The sequence below is a fragment of the Oncorhynchus nerka genome, linkage group LG22, assembly GCF_034236695.1.
Source record: "Oncorhynchus nerka isolate Pitt River linkage group LG22, Oner_Uvic_2.0, whole genome shotgun sequence".
In the NCBI taxonomy this organism is placed as follows: domain Eukaryota; kingdom Metazoa; phylum Chordata; class Actinopteri; order Salmoniformes; family Salmonidae; genus Oncorhynchus; species Oncorhynchus nerka.
In genome coordinates, this window is record NC_088417.1 from 21,486,565 (window position 1) to 21,500,645 (window position 14,081).

Here is a 14,081-nt window from a genome sequence, read left to right on the forward strand (position 1 = left end):
ACCACTATGTCTATACCACTATGACAGTGAAGGGGGATGCCCATACCACTATGACAGTGAAGGGGGATGTCCATACCACTATGACATTAAAGGGGGATGTCCATACCACTATGACATTAAAGGGGGATGTCCATACCACTATGACAGTGAAGGGGGATGTCTATACCACTTTGACAGTGAAGGGGGATGTCCATACCACTATGACAGTGAAGGGGGATGTCTATACCACTATGACAGTGAAGGGGGATGTCCATACCACTATGACAGTGAAGGGGGATGTCCATACCACTATGACAGTGAAGGGGGATGCCCATACCACTATGACAGTGAAGGGGGATGTCCATACCACTATGACATTAAGGGGGATGTCCATACCACTATGTCTATACCACTATGACAGTGAAGGGGGATGCCCATACCACTATGACAGTGAAGGGGGATGTCCATACCACTATGACAGTAAAGGGGGATGTCCACACCACTATGACAGTGAAGGGGATAGTGCTACTACACCTCCTCCTCATCAAAAGTGTATTTTATGTAGGCCTGATTCCATTTCGATCCAATGTTTTTCCCTAGCTCCTACCTCTTTGGTGTTCACAATGAAGGGGTAGGGGCTCTGGGAAGGGGCTAGGGGTTAAAATGGAATCAGGCCCTTGAGGGGGAAGGCAATAACAAGCAGAGGCTGCTGTAGGGGAAAGACATATGGAGGCATTTCAAACCAGTATTGTTCTGTTTGCATAATACAACTCAAAAACCTTTACAATCCAGTCAATGTTCCAACAATACTTATCTATTAAAACTGTAAGATTAAATCAGCAAGAAGACTACTTCTAGTCCATGACAAAACAGGTTTAAATAAAAACAGGTTTCAATAAAACATTTTAGATACAGCATACATCAAACAAAATACAGTGTCATTCTTATATGGTCTAACCTATAAAGCATGTTATTACGTGGGCAAATTTGTGTGTGTGAAGGTGTGTGTGGCACGTTGTGGCAGGGCGTCGTACCTCAAACATGCGTGCGGCGGTACAGCGAACTAGAGCGGAGGTATGGACCACTCCGTACCATAGCACTGTCAGTAACAACTCATGGTACACTGGGTTAGCCCTGAGCGAGAGGAGAGAGCGAAAGGGGGGTGGAGAGAGAGAGGGATGGGGTTGTAGAGAGAGAGAGAGCGAAAGGGGGGTGGAGAGAGAGAGGGATGGGGTTGTAGAGAGAGAGAGAGAGAGAGAGCGAAAGGGGGTGGAGAGAGAGCGGGATGGGGTTGTAGAGAGAGAGAGAGAGAGAGAGAGAGAGAGAGAGATGGGGTTGTAGAGAGAGAGAGGGACAGTGGGAGAAAGGGGGAGAGAGAGATGGTGTTGTAGAGAGAGGGAGAGCAGGAGAAAGGGGGTGGAGAGAGAGAGAGATGGTGTTGTAGAGAGGGAGAGGGACAGTGGGAGAAAGAGATGGTGTTGTAGAGAGGGAGAGGGACAGTGGGAGAAAGAGATGGTGTTGTAGAGAGAGGGAGAGGGAAAGTGGGAGAAAGGGGGTGGAGAGAGAGATGAAGGGGGAGAGAGAGATGGTGTTGTAGAGAGAGGGAGAAAGGGGAGGAGAGAGAGAGATGAAGGGGGAGAGAGAGAGAGAGAGAAAGATGGTGTTGTAGAGAGAGAGAGAGAGATGGTGATGTAGAGAGAGAGGGAGAGTGGGAGAGAGAGAGAGGGAGAGTGTTGTAGAGAGAGGGAGAAAGGGGTGGAGAGAGAGAGATGAAGGGGGAGAGAGAGAGAGAGATGGTGTTGTAGAGAGAGGGAGAAAGGGGGTGGAGAGAGAGAGATGAAGGGGGAGAGAGAGAGAGAAAGATGGTGTTGTAGAGAGAGAGGGAGATGGTGTTGTAGAGGGAGAGAGAGATGGTGTTGTAGAGAGAGAGAGAGATGGTGTTGTAGAGAGAGGGAGAGAAAGGGGGTAGAGAGACAGAGGAGATCCAAGTAAGTAAAAAGTTTATTACACAATTGTTGCCTATTCATTCTTACTAATGTATGTGTGTGTGTGTGTGTGTTACCCCAGCTCTACAAAGGAGGCTTTGAGGCTGTCCAGGGGGGCATGTGAGAGAGACAGTGTCGTCATGACGTCCTCTAGAAAACCAACAAGCAGCTTACGATCCTCATCCTGCAGGAAACACACATATTACACACACACACACACACACACACATTAATACATACATTATATAAAATACACGCATTATATAATATATGAATACATACATTATTAATACATACATGATATAATATATGAATGCATACATTATTAATACATACATTATATAATATATGAATACATACATTATTAATACATACATTATATAATATATGAATATATACATTATTAATACAAACATTATATAATATATGAATACATACATTATTAATACATACATTATATAATATATGAATATATACATTATTAATACAAACATTATATATAATACACACATGATATAATATATGAATATATACATGATATAAAATACACACATGATATAATATATGAATATATACATTATATGCTGATTATCAACAGTTATGAGAAAGATGGGTGGCTGGCCAACGACAGACATGTTTACCTGATTGTAGCATGTCAGTACCCCTGTAGCATAAATGGGGACAGTAGCCTTGGTCAGAATACCATTCCCAGTTAAAGCATCTAGGAGAAACAGAATACAAATACTTCATAGATTAGAGATAGAAAATGACATATGACCATGTAGCTGATTTCCAGTTCAGTGAGCTTATAAAACAGAGCACAGTTGACAGGAAGCACAAGGCCTGACACAAACACTTCACACAAACCACAACAACAAACTAGAACACTTGGCAGAGATCTGAGCACACGCTTGTTTTAATATTCAGAGGATGAAAGAGTCAGGGAAACACCAAATCCCACTGAGTGTGTGTGTCTTCCACTTACCCACATTCTCTTCAGAGAGCCGTAGGATCTCTTGGAACTGTGGTTTTACCTGAAAGAGAGAGGAGAGACTGCTATAGTCTGCACCAATGAAATGGATTAAACAGTGCAGATTCCTTCCGGCAAAAGGCCTACAGTAGATACTCTCACCTTAGTGTTAGTGAAGATCTTGCCAAATGTGCGACAGAGTCTCCAGAAGAAACGTGAGAACTCATGGACACACGTAGTGGAGGCTACGTTAATACGACCTACTATGTCTATCAGCTGGGGAAGACTGGAGAGAGAGGAGAGGGGGTCAGGGTTGTGTGTGTGGCTGTGTGTGTGTCAATGTGTGTACTGCATAGACCACTCACAGTTGGTTGACCACCCATAGCAGGCTGTCCCAGCCTGTGGTGCCCTCATGTTCTAGCTGGTAATCATACAGGATGAGAAGGGCGCTCAGCGTCTCCCGGCTGCCAACGATAGTCGCTATATCCTGCAGAGGAGACGCCGGACGAGGGAACCGCGTCACTGAGGGGTCAAACAGAGGTCAGGGTTAAAGTTCAGGGAAGGAAAATACTAGAGATTATGGGTGAATAATGTAGTCAGAACATAGCTTGGTTACTGGTCACCAATTGTGTCAGTGTGTTTCCTACCCTCTATGGGGGGAATGTCTCCTTGCAGGTTAACTCTGTGTGTGAAGGGAGCGTTCTGGATCACCACAGAGAACAGAGGAGGGATGAGAGACTGTAGGGCAGACAGGAACATGTGGAGCTTGTGTTCATCAAGACCATGTTCTCCCTGCTGGAGAGAAAGAGAAAAAGGAGGGGACAGAGAAAGAGAGAGAGGGGGGAGTGAGAGAGAGGGAAGGAAGGAGCGAGAGGGAGGTGAGAGAGGGAGGAGATGAAGGAGAGAGAGGGAGGTGAGAGAGAGGGAAGGAAAGGGCAGTTGGAGAGTTCACTTCTTTATCTAGATTCTAGAATGATAGCGTCAACATCAAAACCTTTCTTACATATACCAAATAAACAAAGTCCTGTGGGTCTACCTACCTTCAGAAGTTTCTCTATGCGGGCCAGTAGAGAGGGGATGAGAGTGGTCTGGAGGTTTCCCAGCTCTGTGGTCCAGGCAGCGAATGCTGGGATGAACACCTGGTGGATAGCACTGACCACCCTCTCGGATGGGTCACCAAGGGACAGCAACATCAGCTCGAAACCCTGACCGCAACATGAACACAACACGACCAGTCAGTATAACATGACCACATTCAACACAACCAAACACAAGAACGGTCAGAAAGCCTTTTCAAACATGCATGCATGCACGCGCACGCACACACACACACCTGGGAGTACTTGTCAGGGTCATCAATGTATCCCATGATGATAGCAAGGCTTTTGACCACAGCCTCTCTGACCATGTCTGCCTTGTCTTCAGCCAGCATCTGCTGCAGCATGGACAACACCAGGGAGCTACGGATCTCCTTCTGTTAACACACAGACATATAAACAGATTTGAACGAACAAACTAAGGAGCGCGCACACGCACACACGTGGCCAAGTCTCTTACAGGCAGATAAGATGTGATGGCAGGCGTGTGTACAGGTGTTTGTGTACATATGCAAAGGTGTGTGTATATGTGTGTGTGTGTATTATTGGTACGTGGGCCAGCTGTTTATTCACCCACGCCCGCAATTGCTAATAACCCATCTGCAACTGTCTGACTATATGCGATAAAGTGTCAATCTGAGTCTCGCATAGGGCTGTGCATCAGCAACAAGTGCTCAGCATATTTGGGAACTCTTTCAAGACTGTTAGAAAAGCATTCCAGGTGAAGCTGGTGGAGAGAATGCCAAGCGTGTGCAAAGCTGTCATCAAGGCAAAGGTTGGCAAATTTGAAGAACCTAAAATATATTTTGATTTGTTTAACACTTTTTTGGTTACTACATGATTTCATATGTGATATTTCATAGTTTTGATGTCTTCACTATTATTCTAATGTGTGCATTAGTGAGCTTATAGATGTGAAGAAATAGCCCAATAGTTTAAAAATGTCTTTCACGCAGAGAAGAATTTAGATATCTGAGAGAGCCATGTGAGTGAGAGTTTCAGAACATGCAGCTGGGAGAAGGGAATTATTATAATTATAATATTCAGCCCAAGAACAGAATGGCCACTGGCCACAAAAGGCATGCATTTCTTTAGGGGGTGGAAATTCGAGGCGTTATCAAGTGCTTGTTCAATTGTGAATGAGAGACTGATGAAGTCTACACAGCCTGTGCAAGAAGCAAAGCAGAGGTCATTCCTTTCAAGCTACTTAAAAAAAAAAAAAAAACGCATCACGCTGCCTAAGAATGTATTAAAAATCTAAACATATAGCCCAAGTTTGTATCGCAACTAAAGTTGCATAAATAACTCTAAATTAAGCACATAGGAGGACTTGTTTCTTTGTTAACAGCTCAACACAGAATAGCTGCATGTGAGCCCTCCCTCAGAAATTGTTTGGAGAAAACCTTCTTTCTAGTTTATTCAGCTCTGTTCAATTCTAATCTTCATACTATAAAACAATGCCCTGGAATTCTAAGCAAATCTTGTCTGCTAAATGAACTAGTGTAGCCTACAGCCATATGGGCTGTGGGCTACAATCTTAATCTTGTCTTTACATGCAGTATCAGTCAACAGTTTGGACACCTACTCATTCAAGGATTTTTCTTTATTTGTACTATTTTCTATGCTATTATGTTCTTCTGAAATAGACTACATTTTCTTCCTATCATGTTCCTGTCTAAAATAAATCATGGAGTTATTGTGATAGTGTAGGCTATATTAAATGGATTTATTAGACTTTTTAAAACGTAGATGTTCCAAAGGTCTGCATCAGTGGCTTGTAGGCTGTGTGTGGAAGAGAGGAGATGCTAAATGTGTTTGTAAATTGGTAAATTACCGTGATACCGGCAGTTATTTGCGTGACAATCACCGGCCGACAAAATGAATGACCGCCACAGCCCTATGCCTGCACCCAACCCACTAATATAGAAATTGCTCTGTAGGCTACAGTCAGTCAGAGGCGGTGGAACTATATTTGGACAGGGGGTGCAGGATTTTTACATGCAGCTTCAATTCTATCATTACATGTTGCCTGGGAAGACTAAGTAAACCCTTGGAAAAACAAACATCTGTTTCACCAGCCGCAAGGAAATAAAAAGCTGTGAAAACAACCCAACGTGTTTCTGATAAGATCTCAGTTCGGTTTGGATGCATATTTTATGTGGTTGAAATACTATCAGCTTTTATAATGCTGATAAAGATAGCATCTCAACAGACAGTATCTAACTGCAAATTCACATTCTCTCAAGATGCTGAAAGAAATAAATCATTTTCTCCACTCCTGTTCTCGAGTCACAATTTAGCCTACATTTGGTGTATCATTTTACTGCAAGAAATGCTTCATTCTGCAGGAGTTAATATGAAGGCTCTGTGAGAGGTTGTGGACCTACAGTCAGTGTCCAGATTTCTGTTTCCATTGAACCCTTCTGAACAGTAGGCTACAGTTCCCTTGACGTGCCATAGGCCTATTTGAAGTCCCCGACATGTGAATGTTGAATTTGTATAGCGCCTCAAAATCATCACACACAACATAGCCGGCACTGCAGTGCCCTTTTGCCACGTCACCAAATCTTTCCTAAACATGGCTTTTCTGGCCCTCCCATCTCCCATCTCTTTATTCAATCTCCCAGCCACCCACCCGCTCTTCATCCACACAATATTTAAATGACCCTAAACCCACCAGCACCGTGGATATAACTGCGGGTTGAGTCAACTTATGCATCACTAGCGTGTGTGTGAGTCTTACAGGCAGGTAAGGTGCTAAGGCTCCACAGGCTTCTGCTACCAGCAACCTCCTCTCTGGATACTTATGGTTGATCTGGAGAGAGAGAGAGAAGAGAGAGAAAGGAGAGAGAGAGAAGAGAAGAGAGGGAAAGGAGAGAGAGAGAAGAGAGAGAGAGGGAAAGGAGAGAGAGAGGAGGATGGGGTGGGGGAGACAGAAAGAGACAACATGAGATTCTGGGACAGACATGACCCTGTAGATTAGAAAGTGTTGATCTTAAACATTCCTCGTGGTTTGTCTTTATTGGAATCTTATTGGACCTGTGGCTCAATATATTGGTCATTACCATAGTAACAGATATTTGTTTGTGTATCAACACTTTACACAAGTTAAAAAATTTAAAAAAATAGGAATATTTTCAGGAAGAAAAAAGAGAGAAAGGACAGAGAGTGAGAGAGAAAAGGAGTAAGGAGAGAGGAGTAGCTACCTGTTCCCAGCATTGTGGTAAGAGTTCAGCCTCAACTCTGGTAGGACCAACATGTCTGGCAAACGCCACACAACCTGTTAGGATCATCTGCCTACAAACACAACCAGGAGTCAATATACACACACGGTCAAGATCCTCCTTGATCATCAGCCTATAAACACAACCAGGAGTCAATGTACACACTGTCAAGATCCTCCTTGATCATCAGCCTATAAACACAACCAGGAGTCAATGTACACACACGGTCAAGATCCTCCTTGATCATCAGCCTATAAACACAACCAGGAGTCAATGTACACACTGTCAAGATCCTCCTTGATCATCAGCCTATAAACACAACCAGGAGTCAATGTACACACTGTCAAGATCCTCCTTGATCATCAGCCTATAAACACACAGAGAGAACAGCTAGGTATAAGAACACACACACACACACCTCTGTTCGTCGTCAGGTCTCTTGATGAGGTTGAAGAGGATGTGGAGGAGCTGGTCTCTCTCTTTAGGCTCCGGGTGGAGACACGCTGTACATAGGATGAGAGGAATCAACTCCTAGAGAGAGATAGAAGGATGAGAGAGAGATATGAAAAGATAGATATCAGCTTGGGTTTGTGGCTCTGAGTATTCACACAGCAAAGAAACGGTTTGCAGGCAGGGGTGTGCGTGATGTTTGCGTGTGTGTGTGTGTGTGTGTGTGTGTGGGCAATGGGTAGGAGAGAGGGAGTTCAATGACGACAACACCACCAACAGAAACAGAAAGAGGGTCAAATAAAACAATGTGCTGTTATGTACATCTATGTATCATGATGACAATGTCTCATGGTTTTCTAATCTGAATGACTGGTACCCCTGGTCTGAATCAAGTTCCTTTATGAACAGTAAAGTTCATATGAAGTTCATGCGAGAGTCAGCCTGAAGAGAGAGCAAACTAAAATGTAGTCCCAGGACGAGGTGGGGCAGACAGACAGCCCTTCATTCTGCCTCATGGACAAACTGTGGTTAGCTCAACATTCCTGCCTCAAACACAACCAAATTAGAGAGAGGATACACTGTTAAAACACACAGTTCAAAATATGGATGTTATTTTTAACCAGCAGGGTTTTCCAGGAAGGTCATATTTTCCTGCTGAATGTTGGCATACGAAACAAACCCAACGTTGAATGTTGGCAGAACAAGCAAGCCCAACCAAAGAGAGGCTTGGGAGGGGGAGACCTGAAATGACTCTGGATGTCTGTAGATGGACACCTGTCATTCATTCAAATCAAATATATTACGTGCTTCACATACAACACAACCACCAGAGACATAAAGTCGGAAGTTTACATACACCTCAGCCAAATACATTTCAACTCAGTTATTCACAATTCCTGACATTTAATCCAAGTAAAAAGTTCCCTGTCTTAGGTTAGTTAGGATCACCACTTTATTTAAGAATGTGAAATATCAGAATAATAGTAGAGAATGATTTATTTCAGCTTTTATTTATTTATTTCATCACATTCCCATTCCCAGAAGTTTACATACACTCAATTAGTATTTGGTAACATTGCCTTTAAATTGCTGAACTTGGGTCAAACATTTCAGGTAGCCTTCCACAAGCTTCCCACAATAAGTTGGATGAGGTTTGGCCCATTCCTCCTGACAGAGCTGGTGTAACTGAGTCAGGTTGGCAGGCCTCCTTGCTCGCACACATTTTTTCAGTTCTGCCCACAAATTTTCTATGGGATTGAGGTCAGGGCTTTGTGATAGCCACTCCAATACCTTGACTGTTGTCTTTAAGGCATTTTGCCACAACTTTGGAAGTTTGCTTGGGGTCATTGTCCATTTGCAACCAAGCTTCAACTTCCTGACTTAAGATGTTGCTTCAATATATCCACATAAATATCCTACTTCATGATGCCATCTATGTTGTGAAGTGCACCAGTCCCTCCTGCAGCAAAGCACCCCCCCAACATGATGCTGAGAACCCATGCTGCATGGTTGGGATGGTGTTCTTCAGCTTGCAAGCCTCCTCCTTTTTCCTCCAAACATAACGATGGTCATTATGGTCAAACAGTTATATTTTTGTTTCATCAGACCAGAGGACATTTCTCCAAAAAGTACGATCTTTGTCCCCATGTGCAGTTGCAAACTGTAGTCTGGCTTTTTATGGTGGTTTTGGAGCAGTGGCTTCATCCTTGCTGAGCGGCCTTTCAGGTTATGTCCATATAGGACTCGTTTTACTGTGGATATACAGTGGGGCAAAAAAGTATTTAGTCAGCCACCAATTGTGCAAGTTCTCCCACTTAAAAATATGAGAGGCCTGTAATTTTCATCATAGGTAGACTTCAACTGTGACAGACAAAATGAGAAAAACAAATCCAGAAAATATAACTATTGTATGTCTTCCATTTCTTAATAATTGCTCCCACAGTTGATTTCTTCAAACCAAGCTGCTTACCCATTGCAGATTCAGTCTTCCCAGCCTGGTGCAGGTCTACAATTTGGTTTCTGGTGTCCTTTGACAGCTCTTTGGTCTTGGCCATAGTGGAGTTTGGAGTGTGACTGTTTAAGGTTGTGGACAGGTGTCTTTTATACTGATAACAAGTTCAAACAGGTGCCATTAATATAGGTAACGAGTGGAGGACAGAGGAGCCTCTTAAAGAAGAAGTTACTGGTCTGTGAGAGACAGAAATCTTGCTTGTTTGTAGGTGACCAAATACTTATTTTCCACCATAATTTGCAAATAAATTCATAAAAAATAATCCTACAATGTGATTTTCTGGATTTGTTTTTCTCATTTTGTGTCACGGTTGAAGTGTACCTATGATGAAAATGATAGGCCTCTCTCATCTTTTTAAGTGGGAGAACTTGCACAATTGGTGGCTGACTAAATACTTTTTTGCCCCACTGTAGATACTTTTGTACCGGTTTCCTCCAGCATCTTCACAAGGTCCTTTGCTGTTCTGGGATTGATTTGCTGTTCTGGGAGTCCTTTGCTGTTCTGGGATTGATTTGCACTTTTCACACCACAGTACGTTAATCTCTAGGAGACAGAACGCGTCTCCTTCCTGAGCGGTATGATGGCTGTGTGGTCCCATGGTGTTTATACTTGCATACTATTGTTTGTACAGATGAACGTGGTACCTTCAGGCGTTTGGAAATTGCTCCCAAGGATGAACCAAACTTGTGGAGGTCTACAATTTTTTTCTGAGGTCTTGGCTGATTTCTTTTGATTTTCCCATGATGTCAAGCAAAGAGGCACTGAGTTTGAAGGTAGGCCTTGAAGTACATCCACAGGTACACCTCCAATTCACTCAAATTATGTCAATTAGCCTATCAGAAGCTTCTAAAGTAATGACATAATTTTCTGGAATTTTCCAAGCTCTTTAAAGGCACAGTTAACTTGTTTGTAAACTTCTGACCCACTGGAATTGTGATGCAGTGAATTAATCTGTCTGTAAACAATTGTTGGAAAAATGACTTGTGTCATGCACAAAGTAGATGTTCTAACAGACTTGCCAAAACTATGGTTTGTTAACAAGAAATTTGCAGAGTGGTTGAAAAACGAGTTAATGACTCCAACCTAAGTGTATTTAAACTTCCGACTTCAACTGTATATGGCACTGAGAACAACTATCCTGATTATCCTTTCACCAACTGTTAGAGAAAGTATTTTTAAAAGATAAAGAACAGCTGCTCGAGGAGTGTTAAGTAAACAATTTCCCCAAAATGGATGTTTCTTTTTGAAATGGCACAAGCATTAAAAGAAGGAATGGGACATTAAAAAGTAAAGGTCAACAAGCTGTTACCATCAAAGTGTGTTATTTTGTTTCAGATATTTACTTCTGAGAAAAGAGAAAGTGTATACTTCTAAGACTTTTTCTTCAGTGAACCCTATCTGACCCTGTTCTATTCCAGAACCAAGTGACACTTCCACCTGTTCCAAGGAAAACATCTGGCCAATGCTGGGTCAACATGTGGGTAGGTAGAGCAGCCAGGGAAACGCCATGGTACCACCGTGTTTATACCAGAGATGGCCAACTAGGATCTATTGCAGAGTGACATGGCACCACCGTGTTTAGACCAGAGATGGCCAACTAGGATCTATTGCAGAGTGACAACATGGTAACATGTTTATACCAGAGATGACCAACTAGGATCTATTGCAGAGTGACAACATGGCACCACCGTGTTTAGACCAGAGATGGCCAACTAGGATCTATTGCAGAGTGACAACATGGCACCACCGTGTTTATACCAGAGATGGCCAACAAGGATCTATTGCAGAGTGACATGGCACCACCGTGTTTAGACCAGAGATGGCCAACTAGGATCTATTGCAGAGTGACAACATGGTAACATGTTTATACCAGAGATGACCAACTAGGATCTATTGCAGAGTGACAACATGGCACCACCGTGTTTAGACCAGAGATGGCCAACTAGGATCTATTGCAGAGTGACAACATGGTAACATGTTTATACCAGAGATGACCAACTAGGATCTATTGCAGAGTGACAACATGGCACCACCGTGTTTAGACCAGAGATGGCCAACTAGGATCTATTGCAGAGTGACAACATGGCACCACCGTGTTTAGACCAGAGATGGCCAACTAGGATCTATTGCAGAGTGACAACATGGTAACATGTTTATACCAGAGATGACCAACTAGGATCTATTGCAGAGTGACAACATGGCACCACCGTGTTTAGACCAGAGATGGCCAACTAGGATCTATTGCAGAGTGACAACATGGTAACATGTTTATACCAGAGATGACCAACTAGGATCTATTGCAGAGTGACAACATGGCACCACCGTGTTTAGACCAGAGATGGCCAACTAGGATCTATTGCAGAGTGACAACATGGTAACATGTTTATACCAGAGATGACCAACTAGGATCTATTGCAGAGTGACAACATGGCACCACCGTGTTTAGACCAGAGATGGCCAACTAGGATCTATTGCAGAGTGACATGGCACCACCGTGTTTAGACCAGAGATGGCCAACTAGGATCTATTGCAGAGTGACAACATGGTAACATGTTTATACCAGAGATGACCAACTAGGATCTATTGCAGAGTGACAACATGGCACCACCGTGTTTAGACCAGAGATGGCCAACTAGGATCTATTGCAGAGTGACAACATGGTACCACTGTGTTTAGACCAGAGATGGCCAACTAGGATCTATTGCAGTGTGACAACATGGTACCACTGTGTTTAGACCAGAGATTGCAATAGGTCCTAGTTGGCCACTCCTAGCCTAAATGTGTTACTATGGTGTCACTCTGCTATAGGTCCTAGTTGGCCACCTCTGGTCTAAACACAGTGGTACCATGTTGTCACACTGCAATAGGTCCTAGTTGGCCATCTCTGGTATAAACATGGTGGTGCCATGTTGTCACACTGCAATAGGTCCTAGTTGGCCATCTCTGGTATAAACACGGTGGTGCCATGTTGTCACACTGCAATAGATCCTAGTTGGTCATCTCTGGTATAAACATGTTACCATGTTGTCACTCTGCAATAGATCCTAGTTGGCCGAGTGACAACATGGCATCACCGTGTTTAGACCAGAGATTGCAATAGGTCCTAGTTGGTCATCTCTGGTATAAACACGGTGGTGCCATGTTGTCACACTGCAATAGATCCTAGTTGGCCATCTCTGGTATAAACACGGTGGTGCCATGTTGTCACACTGCAATAGGTCCTAGTTGGCCATCTCTGGTATAAACACGGTGGTGCCATGTTGTCACACTGCAATAGATCCTAGTTGGCCATCTCTGGTATAAACACGGTGGTGCCATGTTGTCACACTGCAATAGATCCTAGTTGGCCATCTCTGGTATAAACATGGTGGTGCCATGTTGTCACTCTGCAATAGATCCTAGTTGGCCGAGTGACAACATGGCATCACCGTGTTTAGACCAGAGATGGCCAACTAGGATCTATTGCAGTGTGACACCATAGTAACATGTTTAGACCAGAGGTGGCCAACTAGGACCTATAGCAGAGTGACACCATAGTAACACATTTAGGCTAGGAGTGGCCAACTAGGACCTATTGCAGTGTGACACCATAGTAACATGTTTAGACCAGAGGTGGCCAACTAGGACCTATAGCAGAGTGACACCATAGTAACACATTTAGGCTAGGAGTGGCCAACTAGGACCTACAGCAGAGTGACACCATGGTAACATGATTAAGCCTGCACAGGCCAACTAGCAAATATGGCAGTGACACCATGGTAACATGTTGTAATTCAGGCTACAAGACTGGAAGCTTAATGACAATTGCCAAATGTCATTACACTATTTGGTACTTTGTAAAACATGTCTCTTTCCATTCATCAGATGGCGGGGAACACAGTATTCTGTTTGGATGCCGGAAACCATTTGGAGTGGACGAACGTACGCAGGTGGCCTACTACCTGAAGTGATGTGTTCGACAATAAGATCATGACTGGTTGTTCATGCCACATTAAAATGACCAGTAAAACATTTCTACCGTTAAACGACATGTCTTTACTATTATGCCCATAAAATAGAGACCCCTGAATGTCACGGTATAATTGACTCATTAAACCTCAAAGAGAGAAAAAAGGGAAGTGGGATTGTTGACTCTCTTTATGGTCCTGGTTCTCAAGAAGCCCATACAGGTACTGGGCCGTATCGTAGAGTAGGCTTGGTCTGTCTGCCATAAGACCATAATGATTTATGATCATTGATAGTGAAGGCGACAGGTGGCGGGCATGTTTTTACCATTCACTTAGTCAGTCATCAAAGTCAAACGTCTATTGTTCCTAGTTGCGTGTCCATAGTGTGTAGAGTTAAGCACTTAAGGTGTGTCATTGA

At 43.3% G+C, this 14,081-nt stretch overlaps 1 protein-coding gene and 1 long non-coding RNA gene across 8 annotated transcripts in view; one reads left to right on the forward strand and one right to left on the reverse strand.

Moving 5' to 3' along the window:
- The window catches only part of relch (RAB11 binding and LisH domain, coiled-coil and HEAT repeat containing), a 48,027-nt gene that overhangs the window by 16,447 nt on the left and 17,499 nt on the right, over positions 1-14,081 (reverse strand). For 6 of the 7 annotated variants that reach the window (XM_029649172.2, XM_029649174.2, XM_029649169.2 and 3 more), the window contains 12 exons: positions 7,674-7,786; positions 7,238-7,328; positions 6,775-6,846; positions 4,268-4,408; positions 3,975-4,139; positions 3,582-3,729; positions 3,300-3,456; positions 3,097-3,220; positions 2,950-2,998; positions 2,606-2,685; positions 2,042-2,148; positions 1,014-1,113 (listed from right to left, as the gene is read on the reverse strand). In XM_029649172.2, the coding sequence (XP_029505032.1) occupies positions 1,014-1,113; positions 2,042-2,148; positions 2,606-2,685; positions 2,950-2,998; positions 3,097-3,220; positions 3,300-3,456; positions 3,582-3,729; positions 3,975-4,139; positions 4,268-4,408; positions 6,775-6,846; positions 7,238-7,328; positions 7,674-7,786 (1,347 nt within the window). The remainder of the gene's footprint in view (positions 1-1,013; positions 1,114-2,041; positions 2,149-2,605; positions 2,686-2,949; positions 2,999-3,096; positions 3,221-3,299; positions 3,457-3,581; positions 3,730-3,974; positions 4,140-4,267; positions 4,409-6,774; positions 6,847-7,237; positions 7,329-7,673; positions 7,787-14,081) is intronic. The other variant, XM_029649171.2, reaches the window with a different exon arrangement.
- Positions 10,167-13,697, forward strand: LOC115120268 (uncharacterized). The gene is made up of 4 exons (XR_003862122.2): positions 10,167-10,247; positions 10,348-10,489; positions 11,135-11,197; positions 13,581-13,697. It is a non-coding gene; the product is annotated as an uncharacterized LOC115120268 (long non-coding RNA).